The 14214-nt window shown below is 30.8% G+C and overlaps 1 protein-coding gene across 1 annotated transcript; it reads left to right on the forward strand.

Annotated features, from left to right (window-relative positions):
• Positions 1 to 4442: 4442 nt before the first annotated feature.
• On the forward strand, positions 4443 to 9195 carry LOC123704705 (ras-related protein Rab-24-like). The gene is made up of 5 exons (XM_045653142.1): positions 4443 to 4742; positions 5369 to 5457; positions 6074 to 6200; positions 6777 to 6924; positions 7493 to 9195. The coding sequence occupies exons 1-5, from the start codon at positions 4629 to 4631 to the stop codon at positions 7615 to 7617; spliced, it is 603 nt and encodes a 200-aa protein (XP_045509098.1). The 5' UTR covers positions 4443 to 4628; the 3' UTR covers positions 7618 to 9195.
• The last annotated feature ends 5019 nt before the right edge of the window (positions 9196 to 14214 follow it).

The raw sequence follows: 14214 nt of genomic DNA on the forward strand, positions 1-14214 counted from the left end.
AGTTTTCATTTTAGCCTTTTTATTTTTATCACTTATGCACCAGACAGACAAGAGGGTTATTAGACGGGTATCTCTAGTTCATTGACCTTTCAACTTCAAGTTCTTCACACCCTATCGATTATTTTAATTAATTAATTTTAACTTATGTCTTTTAGATAGTAACGGAACAAACTTGAATTTACAATTGATTATGTAAATTAATATAGCCAGTAATACTCATAGAGACATCAAAATAAGGAAATTAAGTAACATCACAGTCATTTGTCTTTTAGCATCAGAATATTTCATAATAATACGTAACATATTCAATGTTCCTGAGCTTTTTATAAACCCTATACGTTATTCATTTCAGTCCGCATATAGTTGCATTCATACCTATTCATCCATGACCTTTCCCTATAATGGAAAATGTCAAATTAGAGTATGGGCTATATGTTATTACATTTCATTGCGACTCATATTGATATGCCCATGCTGAAACGAAACATCTTTTATCAATTTTTTTATTAAATCTAGGAATAAGTATATTCTGTGGTATATTCATTATGTCCTTAGCGAATGTTTAGGATTAATAAATCGGATTCAAAACGCGATTTATTCAAGATACTAGGTATTCATTTATTATTATGAACTTAAAATATGTTTCAAATGATTTACACTTTTCAGTGTATTCTTTACGCAACTGAGGTACGTAGGTGTAATGAATAATTTAATATATAAATATATTTTTTTTATTATAATAATAAAATATATTAATTTTTTTTTTATTTCATTTGTAAGCATTACACATTATAAGCTGGCCTTTCGCCCATTATTTTGCCAGGTCACTATTACTTTTACATTTTCACTTAGGGGTATTAAAAATAATTATCAAATTTCTGACCCACACAATGTAGACATAAAAATTCTAAATCTAGCCGTTTCCGATGCGCTTCGATACAACACTGATAATATGGACATTTTATGTAGTTATGTGGCATTTATAGATATTATTTAATTTATGCGTACGTCTTATTATGGAAAATTATCGGAGATTAGCTGGAACGAACAGAAAAAATTATAAAGAATCTTGTTTAATTCTTGGTTAAACAATAAATAAATAATGCACTGATTTCCGATAATCGATTATGAATTTATTTTAATAAATTGATAATATATAAAAAACGACACAAAAAATTAACACACTGTGTCTGAAATCGCTTTTGCAGTGAATAATTTTTTCTCAGCATTGTGTCCTTTTTTCATAGTTACATCGTTAAGTTTGTGATAGTATTAATGTAAATATTTATTCGCACATAATCGAATATTACAACACCTTTCAATCAAAAATACCAGTAGCATGCATCATTTTTTCTTTAACACTTTGAAAACAAGTTTCTATCATTATACAGTATTCATTAAGTAATTAATTACTTGGTAATTACAGCGTTAATTATCTTCTGACGTTATAAATACATTAGCTAGATACATAGTCTTCTGTTATGACAATGAAACGGTGCTATGCTAAACAACTATTCAGCAAATATTTTTCTTGAATGTTGTTGTTGTTATTGTCTCAGCCTGTGGTCTCAGTCATGGGATGTATATTGAACAAAGATGTCCAGTACAGTCGGCCACCGGGCGCTCCCTGCCACTTTCCTACGTAAAAGGAATTCATTAACAAAACCATTTTTCCATTAGATACTTTAGAAATTTTATTTAACTATACAAAGAATTGATACAAACGCCTACACCAATAGGTCCAATACGTTATCAGGAAAAAATCGATAAAACACTTCAAAACAAATCAACACCACATAATAGTACCAGCTGCCCAGTTAGTTGTAACAAAAAGATAATATCTAAATGATAATTTTTATCGTAATACAATACATATAATACAAGATAGAGAATAATCTACTTTCCTACTTTCTATACTATTTTAATCATTGAATTATGTGTTTAGAGGGCAAAAATCAATCTAACACCTTCGCATGGAATGAAGTGAATGAATGAATACCAATATCGATAATTCTATACTTGGGACAACTCTAAACGGATTTCACTACATATTCTAATTTTTATTCAAGAGTATCACCTCAAAATGCACAGTCAAAATGTCTATTTCTATATCCGAGTATTGTCAAAGAGTTGAAGATATAATATTAATTTGTAAAATGAAAAAATTAAACGTTTATTTACCATTGCTTGGACTGTCACCTTAGTATTCATACAATAATTGCACATATTTATCATCAGTTATAGCAGTGCTATCTTAGTGCTATTGACTTGTTGTTTTGAAAGCACAAGCCAAAAACATCTTTAGATGTTTCTTGTAAAAGATAATTCAGTTCAATTTGATATTTATATTAAAATTTATAAAAAATTATCTAAGAGCAATTAACCTATAGAGTACTTGTATCGAGCGTATACAATTTACATATATTTGTTTCTCTCTATCTAAGGAAAACGTCGTATGAAAGAATGAGACAGCTATAGACAACAAGCTACGTTTCAACATAGTAATGGCACCATTTTTACTATAGGTACGTATTTAGATAGATAGAAGGTGATAGTGATGGGATGTGCTTCAATCGATAAAATCGTGAATGTATTTTGCATTTACGGTTTCGTGAAATAATATATAATAAAAAAACAAAACTTATAATTAATTTCAGTTGAATACATTATTTGTTTAATCCTACGTATATAATAAATGCGAAATTATGTGAGAAGGGATGTTACTCTTTCACTGCGGAACCGATTACAATGAAATTTTGTACATACACACATAGGTTAGGTTTTATCCCGGAAATCCCACGTGAACGGGAACTGTGCAGGATTTTCTTTAAAAACACGGGCGGAAAGTTAGTACATTATAAAAGAAATTTTAAAACTTGAAATGTAATTTAAAATAAAGAAGGAAATGATGATAAAGTTAAAGGAGTGAGGAGAAAGGCACAGTCAGCATGAAGGAATCATGCAGCATTTTAACAAGTTAATAAAAGGACAGTCTTAATGAAAACATTTTCCTAACATCCTACTAATAAATCGAAAGTTTGTGAGGATGGATGTTTGTTACTCTTTCACGCGAATACTACTAAACCGATTACAATGAAATTTGGAAAAATTACTTTTGATCCCGTAAATCCAACAGGAATGGGAACTATGCGGGTTTTTCTTTGAAAACGCATGTATATTAAGTATGTATTTCAATAGTAGTTTCTCATCTATGAGAACTGTCATTTAATCAACCGTTTAATTTTCACATAGTTACACATTTAAAGTAGGTAACTTATGTGTAAAAAATTTCAAAATAAAAATTCACTCTCTTTAATCAAATGTATTTATTATCTACAGGAACAAAAAAAAACGTAAGCGTAAGATTGCACAATTCTTCTAGAGTATCCATCTTGATAACACGTAGGCTCGAAATGCAGTGAACACAATATTGCAAATTGTGGCGGCGTCCAATCAACTCATGTCTCACGTTATATACCCATTTTTTATTTAGCTCTGGAAATCTAAAACAAAATTAATTTATTAATAATCTGAAAGAGAAATTAATAAACAACAAACGAAAACTAAAACACATAGGGCAAATAAAACAACCACGTGGTATGTTTTATTTTCCTGCGGTAAAAAATTTACATCTATTATTTGCAACAACAACTACATATAAATCTGATTTATGAAACAAAATAAATAAATCAACGTTAATATGAAATAGATTTTTTGTCATAAATCGATAATATACGCTAGATGTGTTACAACACTACGGTGGTAAACAAAATGCCAAACGTGATATTATTGTGACGTTTTTTAAAAATTATTTCATTATTTTATATTCCACAACCCCATAAAGTGGGTAAATGTTACAGTTACAACATAAAATTACAAAAAAGCGCTTGATAAAACCTTCAAATAGGTTTAAAACATAAATATTTATCAATTTTCTGAAAATCACTTACCGATGGAAAGATATTTTTACATTGTTTTTATCCAAAACTCCCATTCGACTAGTGATAGCCGGTTGCTAAACATACAATAGTTATTTTAGCACACTGACAAATAAAAAGAAACACTGTACACTTTATATTTTCTAAATATTTCGTTAAAAACACTTGACGCACTGAGCCCACCAGCTGGTTGGAAAACAAACTGACTGCCGGCGCGCTACGTTTGAAGACAGTGCAGATACTCTATCGCTATCTCAATCTGGCTTATGCTGTTATTGACTAAGAGTAAGTAGATTAGAAAATATGTATTTTGTTCTGTCTTAATATAAGAACTCTATAGGTTAATTGCTCTTAGAAAATTATATAGTGTATACTGGCAATACTGAATAAAATTTGATCACGGTCTTGGAGAAAAAAAAAGAGACCTGTCATTTTCAATTTGTCAAATGTCAGTCAAAAGTCAAAATCATGATTGATTAGGTAGGTACTCAATTACTTATTACTCATTTTTGTTTGTATTTTGAATTTATGCTAAATCAGATCATTTAAATAATCTTACAAATTTTATTGATTTTAAAGACCTAGAGAGATAAAGACATGATTCAAGAAGCCTTAATTAATACTCCTAGTTATTTTTAAGCTGAAGAATTGTGTACCATTTTCAAATTATTAGATTTAAGAATAATAAAAATGAGTCGGTGCGATTTTAAAATAGTTTTATTAGGCAGCGAACATGTAGGGAAGACGAGCTTAGTGTTAAGATTCGTTAGTTGCAGATTTAATGCTACAACGCCTTATCAAAACGTAAGTAAATTAAAACAATTATTTTGTTTTGTAAACAAATGCTATGTCATGGTATTTATGCAACATGTTTTCAATTATTACCTTTATTGATGTTTTTTTATGATAAATGTATTTCGTCAGCTTGACGAATTATTACGTCAATTGTATTTTAAACAACTATTCCATGTGGATTCATCAAAGTTCAGTTTGAAAATCAAATTTAAAGTGACTTGGATATGATGTGAATTTATCTGAAAAATAATTAAAACATAGTTGTGTAGTTTTTAATTTATTGTGAAGTGAAACTTCTTTGGCAAGATTCAAAGATACCAAAATCGTCGCCTAACTCCATGACGTGACGGTTTTGCCATGACGCGACCTTGAAATTTTACTCTCAACGCGTCTTGAAGTTTCACTTGAAAAATCTACACAAGTCTTGAAAAATAATGAACATGTTTTTAATTTTTAATTTTTATTTTAAATTTCATGTTATGGTGTAATATTTTATTTTGTAATTTTTATCATTAACCTAAATAAATGTTTAGTCACAACTAATTGTTTTATCAAAAAATAATATTAATTAAAAAAAAAAAAATTATGTAAGTATAATTTTTTCTTAATAATATAGGTATCACTGATACTTTCAGACAATAGGAGCAGCGTTCTGTGCAAAAACTATGTATGTGAATGGAAAACCATTTAATGTAGGAATATGGGATACTGCAGGCAGTGAAAGGTATGTGTTTTATATCTATACTAATATTACAAAGCTGAAGAGTTTGATTGTTTGTTTGAACGCGCTAGCCTCAGAAACTACTGGCCCGATTTGAAAATGTCTTTCGGTTTTAGATAGCCCATTTATTGAGGAAGACTATATAATATGAATCATATCAATCAATCATATCTCACTGAAACCAACAGGAGCAGAGCACTGCGGACAAAACCGCAGAGCACAGCTAGTTATATTTATATTTATATATAGGATGCGGTGTAAAACTGTAAACTAAGATTCGATAACGCCCAGGATTGTCGTAAGGTAACAAGGTTCAAATCCCGCCTCGTGATCGAATATTTTCTATCCTACTAATATAATAAATGCGAAAGTTTGTGAGGATGTATGTGTGTGTGTGTTTGTTACTCTTTCACGCAAATACTACTGAACGGATTACAATGAAATTTAGCACACATATAGAGGGTAACTTGGATTAACACATAGGATAGGTTTCATCCCGGAAATCCCACGGAAACGGGAACTATGCGGGTTTTTCTTTCAAAATGCGGGCTCGGGAAAGCTAGTTCTTTAAAAATGTATAATTTTACAAGTATGTATATAATATATAATATATTTTCAGATACGAAGCAATGACGCGTATGTACTACAGGGGAGCGCACGCAGCGATCATTTGTTATGAGCCGTCTTGTATACAATCTTGGGCTCGGTTGCGACATTGGTTGCAAGAATTGAGGACTGTTGAAGAGGTACCTATTAAATAATGAACTCAAACTCAAACATTTATTTATTCAATTACACTTCTTATAGAAGCACTTTTGAATCGTCATATCATTTTTTAACATTTACCACCGATTCGGAAAGCAGTATCTATGGAGAAGAACCGGCAAGAAACTCAACAGTTGCTCTTTAATATTGTTAATATGCAATGAGTGTATTTTGCGGTAATTAAGAATAGGATTGATTTACGCCATTTTGTGACGTTGTGACGTTTGTGGTGTTGATTCAATGGAAGTTTAGCGTTATGTTAAAATTATAAATTTTAATTGTATGTAAGCGTCAGGTAAATGAAAAAATTCCTTGTCGAAATGCGAACTAGATTTCTAAACAATAATAATTATTTCAAATTAGCTGTGCTTCGCGGTTTTATCCGCAGTCCTCTGCTCCTGTTGGTCTTAGAGATGATAATATATTGCTTCCTCAATGAATGGGCTATCTAAATTTTTCAAATCAGACCAGTAGTTCCTGAGATCAGCGCATTCAAACAAACAAATCTTCAGCTTTATAATATTATACGTAATTATATTTTATGTCTCTTTTTCCAGGACTGCAAAGTATACCTCTGTGGTACTAAAAAAGATTTACTCGACTCTGCTATATCCAAACGGGAAGTGCCAGAAGACATCATAGAGACATATTCACAAGGTCTACATGGACACTTTCTTACTAGTAGTAAAACTGGTGAAAATGTTGGTAAGTATTGATAATTCTTAGTTATGTAGCATTCAAATTGATTAGAAGTATTTTAAGAATATAGAAAAGCAGATCTATTCTCTTAAAAAATTCTCATGGTATTATTATTAACTATTACACTATATTTTATTTAAATAATAAATTACCTAATATAAAAAATATGTCGGAGTGATTCAAATGCACTTTAATTTAAAGTTTTACCACGGCAAAAATGTTCTATGTGTCCATTTAGCCTCCTCACTGTAGCTAGATAAAAAATATAACATAAAATTCTCTACTGTGACGTGAATGACAGACAAACGAATAAATAATCTTTTTATATGTCCTTTTTTTGTAATATACAGTTGAACTATTTGTCTGTTAGTCTATTTGCGCTTTTTTAACATGCTTTTTGTATGTAACCAACTCCTTAAAAATCGATTTGGACCCACTTTTAACGTACCTACAGATTTAATTCAAACTTTGAACACTTATCAAGGATCAATAACATAATAATTTCATCTCTTTAATGCGGTTTTTTTTAGCTTTTTTAAACTTTATTCATATAAAAATAATTAAACATTTTCAGAGGAACTCTTCCAAAAGATAGTCGAAGATTGTGCGGCGGATATTCGAGTAATGAAAGACGTAGAAGAAACGAGAGTGCAGTTGCAAAGAGATGAAGACAAAAAGAGAGATTATTGCTTCTGTTAAAATATTGAGCAACATTTTGAGCAACATGTTGTTGAATATTGTGTTGTATTTACAACACATTTGAATGTTGCAAAGTTGAGTTTGAGCTGGGTTTGAACGGGATTTGAGCTTAATTTGTGCGAGATTTGAGTATCATTTTAGATGATCTATGTAATATTGAAAATACAATTTTTGTTTAGCAACATTTTAATCCACATGTTGCACATTTGATGGTAACATATTGGTTGTTGAGCAAATTAAGCGTGATTTGAGCATGTTTTATGCTAGTTTTGAGCGCGATTTGAACATTTATTTAGCAAAGTTGCTGGCAATGGTTTGTTGCAAACTTAGCTTAAGCGCAATTTAAGTTTGAGTTTAGCTTTATTTAAGCATGGTTTTAGCGAAAATTGAGCGTGATTTAAGTGTCACTTTATATGATTTATGAAATATTGAGCATTTATTTAACAACAATTTGAATTAAAGTTGCAAAGTTGAATTTAAACGCAATTTAAATTTGAGTTGAGCTTTATTTGAGCACGATTTAAACGTCATTTTGCAAATTATAATTAAGTTTTTTTTTCGAAAAATGGAGGGTATTAAATTAAAGTATTTTTTTAAAGGTTATTGTAAATAAATTTTAAAGTTGGTTTTTCATTAATTTATTTTTTCTTTGGTATTATAATATGGATAAATAAAAAATTAAGTCACAAACATTTTTAAATGTATTTTTACGCATATGAAATTTTAATACAGTAAAGAATTAAAATTCTCAGCTTTTATAAGTTTGTTTCAAACTAGCCGCTCGTCCCGGCTTCGCTTGGTTTGACATGATATAAACTATAAATATACTTACCCTATGTTACTCAGGAAAACTTGCGTTCTATTGCAGAATTAATTTTCCAAATCGGTTCAGTAGTTTCGGAGGTTAGTTAGTACAAACGAACAAATAAAATGTTTACTGTATTTGAACTAAATGTGAATAATTCGTTGGAAACCAAAGATACAATTGGTAACAAATGTGATAATAATAAGTTTTATACTATTTTCTAATGTATATCTGTAACGCCGTAATGGTTGTACGGATTATGATAAATTTCCAATAGTGATAGACTACATTTAACTTTTTATACTTGAAACTAGTGTAAGATTTAATTGTATTATTTAATCTGGTGGCTTTCTGTAGATTACTGTATCGATCTCAGTTAAATTTTTAGAAACGGTAACTCACTGTTTGGAATGAAAATGGGATACTAATTTATCATTTTATTATAATCATATTCATATCCTATAAGGTTTTGAGACAAAAACCATATTCTAAATAAACATAAGTTAAGTCCCATGTCCCCGTAGTGGGGTACAGGCCGATTAAGGAAAGCTGGCATCTTCACAGTACTCACACTTATGCAATTTTACTATACAGTATGTTCAAAAATAAATGCGACTCTAGTTTAAGTGTAGACTTGAATTGTTAAATGAGTGCGTTGTAGATAATATAAAAGCTCTCATAATTTATATGTAAAATTACAATTTGAAAGTAACTCAATCGATGAACTTAATTATTTATTCTCATAATCAATTGTAATAATATTGATAATCTTACGGCGTTTACATTTTGTTTACAAAACTTATTAAAATTATTACATAATTTAACCTAGGTAAAGTAAAAAAATATTCTAATCCGCGTGCCGAAGTGCGAAGTATCTCGTCGAATATAATTAGTAGTATACCTAACGTCTTTCTTTAAATTACATCACCCTGTATTTATAAACAATTGCAAAATAAAAACAATAGTTGTCCCCTTCACTCTCATAAGCTAGTCTGCGCGCGAGAGAGACGGGCAGACTTTTCATGATGCGTATGCAGTATGACGTCACGCCTCGCGCGTCTTCACAGACACTACACATGTGCAATGTGTAAGTGTGTTGACGTTCCAGCTCTTTTTAATCGGCCTGTAAGGGGCAGATGCATTATACATCTGTTTCACTGATCGATTTTCTTTAGAGACAGGTAGGTGATCAGCCTTCTGTGACCTGCCAGACCGAGACTTTTTTTTCTTCGTCTCCACCGGGAATTGAACCTAGGACCCCTCGGTGTTACGCTCACGCGTCAACCACTGTACCAAGGAGGCGATCTATATATACGTAAACATAATCAATCCCAAATTATGTTATTCTCACATAGTAATTTATTTAATTTTTGACATATTATAGACATGTATAATCTAGATTCGATTTAAAATATTTGTGTAAGGTCTTTTTTATTAATTTAATATAAGTATTTTTATTTTTTTAATAAAAATGCTGGCAATATATAATAATACCTGTATCTTCCAATGTTTTAATACTTATTCTGTTAGCATCAGGCTATTTAATAAGAGAGAATAGTCAAATTGTAAAATTTTACTTAAATCGGTCCAGCATTTCTTAAGTTATAAAAAGTGTATTAAACTCGATTTAGTTTTATGTAAATATTATATATAAATAAAGTGGCTGCTTTAATACATGTGATTTTAATAAATTGATTATTATTTTTAAATGGTTTTTTATTTAATAATCTCTTTTTAAATACCCAAAGTTCGATCTGATGACAATTTCTGTTTCCCCCCCAATATTTTTATCTCTTTAAAAAAAACTCATCGTAATAATTATGTTCGACGACTTAGACCTTAAAATATGACAAACTTTAATAATATATTTACTAGCATCAATAATATATTTAGAAAACTGAATATTCGTAAACATTTGTTCAAGTAAAGTATTTTTATAATGCAGTAGTGGTCCGCCACGGCTTTTCCCGTGGTACATATTTACGTTTTCTCTCCATCAGAACCATCCTCGTAATCTATACATATATATCTAATAAAATCGTAGGAAAGTCAAAACTGTACATTGAATATTTTTTTAAAAGAATACATAATCCATGATCTATAATGGATATAGAAGCCAAAAACATAGTTTTTAGAATTTTTGTCTGTTTGTCTGTTTGTCGGTTTGTCTGTTTGTCTGTTTGTCTGTATATTTGTCCGAGCTAATCTCGAAAAGTACCGCATAGATTGACTTCAAATTTTGCATGAATATTACTAACAGGTCGGGTGAGGCTTTTATATACACATTATCATGCTATCACCTCCGGGGGAGGAGCTGTGAACCTTTATTTTTCTAACGTATTCCTTGTATTACACAACGTACAATCTAAAGACTCATGTTTAAATGTTGTTTTTGGGTAAGCCACGCTATTATCTAGCTTTACACTATAAAAACAACGTCATTTACGTAATTTTGGCAGAAAAACAGTTTAATGAATCTTAGTAGTATAAAGACAAATTTGAAACAGCGCCATCTATGAGACTTCATTAAAATCAAATCAATTTACATGTTTAACGCTTCTTGCAAAGGACCATGCAAAAAAATGTATGGGCAGTGTCCCATCCCATCAACAGACATGGGACAAGTTTCAATATCATTATTACGTCCCATGAAAAGTCAGTACCAATTTTTAGTTCGGAATTCGACGGGGTTTTTTTTTTAAAAAGACTTTTGACAAAAATAAAGTATTTTTATTTTAAAATAAAAAATTACATTTTAGACGATAATTACAAAAAGCAATTGTTCAACTAGACATTATAAGTATTAATAACACAAAAACAATTGTGCAAGTAGACACTTAATAATAGTCGCAAACAAGCCGATAACGCACAAATAAACAACGCGAACACAGCAGAACGTACTAGCCACGACTGAGGGAGGTGCGCGGGCGCAGGCGTCGAAAGGGTGCGGTCGGGGTAACGGAGCAAGGAGGGAGGGTAAAGTACGTCTTACGGCTGTTCTCTCTCGAGTTTTTTTTTAGTTAAATAGTACATTTTTAATTCAGTTCTTAATACTTAATAAAACTGTATAAGTATAACATATTTTTTTTTATTGCACGATAACCCCATATCCTACAGTGATGTCGCCATAGTAAAAAATAATCATAATGTCGAGATGTATTTAATGAGATATGTTTGGCATCTGTTGATGATATGGGACGATTTTTTTAAAACTGTATAAGTATAACATATTTTTTTTTATTGCACGATAACCCCATATCCTACAGTGATGTCGCCATAGTAAAAAATAATCATAATGTCGAGATGTATTTAATGAGATATGTTTGGCATCTGTTGATGATATGGGACGATTTTTTGCATAGTCCTTTATAATTAAAAATTAAATAATATGATGTTGGTGGGGTTTTTAATTGTACTTATTTATTTAACTTTTTAACCCATGTCTTCCCAGAGTCCACTTCAGGTGCTTATATTTTATGTGAATATACTAAATAAAATTTTACAAGTGAGGGTAGATGTTTATTATTTGATGTCAAACAAGACACTATTAACAGTTAATTGTGACATTTAAAAAAATCCTTCTTGCGTTCCCACAAAAGGTAAGTTGTAGCTTTTATATTTATTCTTTATTAATTTATTATATAGTTAGACTCATGTTTTTAATTAGAATTGAAGTTACGACAAAATAAGAAAATGATGAAATTTTATTTTTATGTATAACTTACAAGACTATATTAAACGCCCAAAGAAGGTCACTTTAGTTCTTGATAGAATTTTATTTGTTAATAGCTTTTTAATAAAAATTAGGTAAAGTAATGTTTTCATTTTTTTTATTTACAGATTCAATGTTCATAAAAATTAACGATTTGCATGAGGATGTAGTAGAAATAAGTATCCTGGCGCGTGGTCAATTGTTGACTAAAGTTAATTTCCAACGTATGGTACAATCATTGGAAGAATCTTGGGTAATTTTAGAGGATATTTTTCGGGAATGAGAAAAGCGGCAGCCAACCACGTATCAGCGTGCGTGCGTGAGAAACTACCTACGTTTTAGTACCAAAAAAAATGTTATTTTGAAACGTAAATATTGCACTCACAACTACTGTACAAGTATGATTTTTAATCGTGCTTTACTGTCATCTGATTGTTTTATTATCGTTATGGCTATCGCGGTACAGATCGTACTGGGATCAGAGTACATATTATTTATCAATTGGTGTGGTAATATACGTACCACACCAAGTAAAATATTTACAATCATACCAAATGGATTAACACGGTATGTACATAAGGCGGTCTTATCGCATAATAGCGATCTCTTCCAGACTGCCCAAGGTAAGAGATAAAGAATTATACTCATGATCCAGCAATTTTCAACCGAAAAATAAGTTTTTCTGTAATTGGTAGTTGTTTCATTTATTTATTTTAAATACCTAATTTTACTTTTATATTTGCCCATTTGCATTACATTCAGCTTCCATAAAACTTATAAAAATTTTATGTTTATTTCTGTCTAATATAAATACTCTTTTTTAGATATAAATAACAAAAACAACTTTTTTATTAAAATTTAGTACCTTGGGAAGATATTATCTATGTGTTAATAGAACAATACATAAAGGAAATTATGTTACGATTTTATACAATGAAAATATGTAAAAAAATATTAGCAGGTGTAATTATTAAATTGATCCCGAACCCAAAACTGTAGTTAATTTTTTTGTCATTTAGTGTTTAATTCATGTCAATTGGTTCATTAATAAAAAAAAATTATGATCATTTAAATAATCACGGCGAACATTTGCTAAGGCATTCATGTACAAGGTGTAATCGTTCAGTGTGCACAGACGATTTTTTTTTGTAAGTATTACAGATAACAAAAAACTTTAAACTGATATCGAAAGTACTTAACCTAATAATGGCCGTAATCATTTTTTTTAAATAAATCGAGAAATATCAAAAAAAATATCTTTAAACCCTCCCATACATTAAGTACATAATATGAAATATGAATATCCCATATACATTTAATATGAAAGATTTTAGCTTTCTTTTTCTTTTTTTGGTTGTCTGCTTTAATTACTTCGCAAATTTGAAGTGGCATTTTCCACGCTTTTTCCGGACATTTTCACGCATTTTCCGGATATTTTCCGGGCATTTTCCGGGCAATTCCTCACGCATTTTCCGGGGATTTTCCAGGCATTTTCCACGCCTTTTCCGGACCATTTCACGCATTTTCCGGATATTTTCCAGGCATTTCCCAAGCATTTTCCTGACATTCCCCTGACATTTTCCGGAGATTATCCAGGAATTTTCCACGCTTTTCCGGACATTTTCACGCGTTTTCCAGATATTTTCCGGGAATTTTCTGGGTAATTCCCAGGAAATTTCCGGGGATTTTCCAGGCATTTTCCACGCTTTTTCCGGATATTTTCCAGATATTTCCCAGGCATTTTCCAGGCATTTCCCAAGCATTTTCCGGACATTCCCTGACATTTTTCCGGGGATTTCCAGGCATTTTCCACGCTTTTTCCGGACATTTTCACGCATTTTCCGGATATTTTCTAGATATTTTCCAGGCATTTTCTGAACATTTCCCTGACATTTTCCGGAGATTTTCCAGGCATTTCCACGCTTTTTCCGGTCATTTTCACGCATTTTCCGGGGATTTTCCAGGCATTTTCCAGACATTTTCCTGACATTTTCCGGGAATTTTCCAGGCATTTTCCACGCCTTTTCCGGACATTTTCACGCATTTTTTGAATATTCTCCGGGCATTTTCTGGGCATCTC

Source organism: Colias croceus, chromosome 30 (genome assembly GCF_905220415.1).
Source record: "Colias croceus chromosome 30, ilColCroc2.1".
NCBI lineage: Eukaryota > Metazoa > Arthropoda > Insecta > Lepidoptera > Pieridae > Colias > Colias croceus.

Coding starts and splice junctions, on each gene's coding strand:
- LOC123704705 (XM_045653142.1), top strand. CDS start 4,629: ATGAGTCGGTGCGATTTTAAAATAGTTTTATTAGGCAGCGAACATGTA. Junction 5,458..6,073: donor GATACTGCAGGCAGTGAAAG/GTATGTGTTTTA, acceptor ATATATTTTCAG/ATACGAAGCAATGACGCGTA. Junction 6,925..7,492: donor TAAAACTGGTGAAAATGTTG/GTAAGTATTGAT, acceptor AAACATTTTCAG/AGGAACTCTTCCAAAAGATA.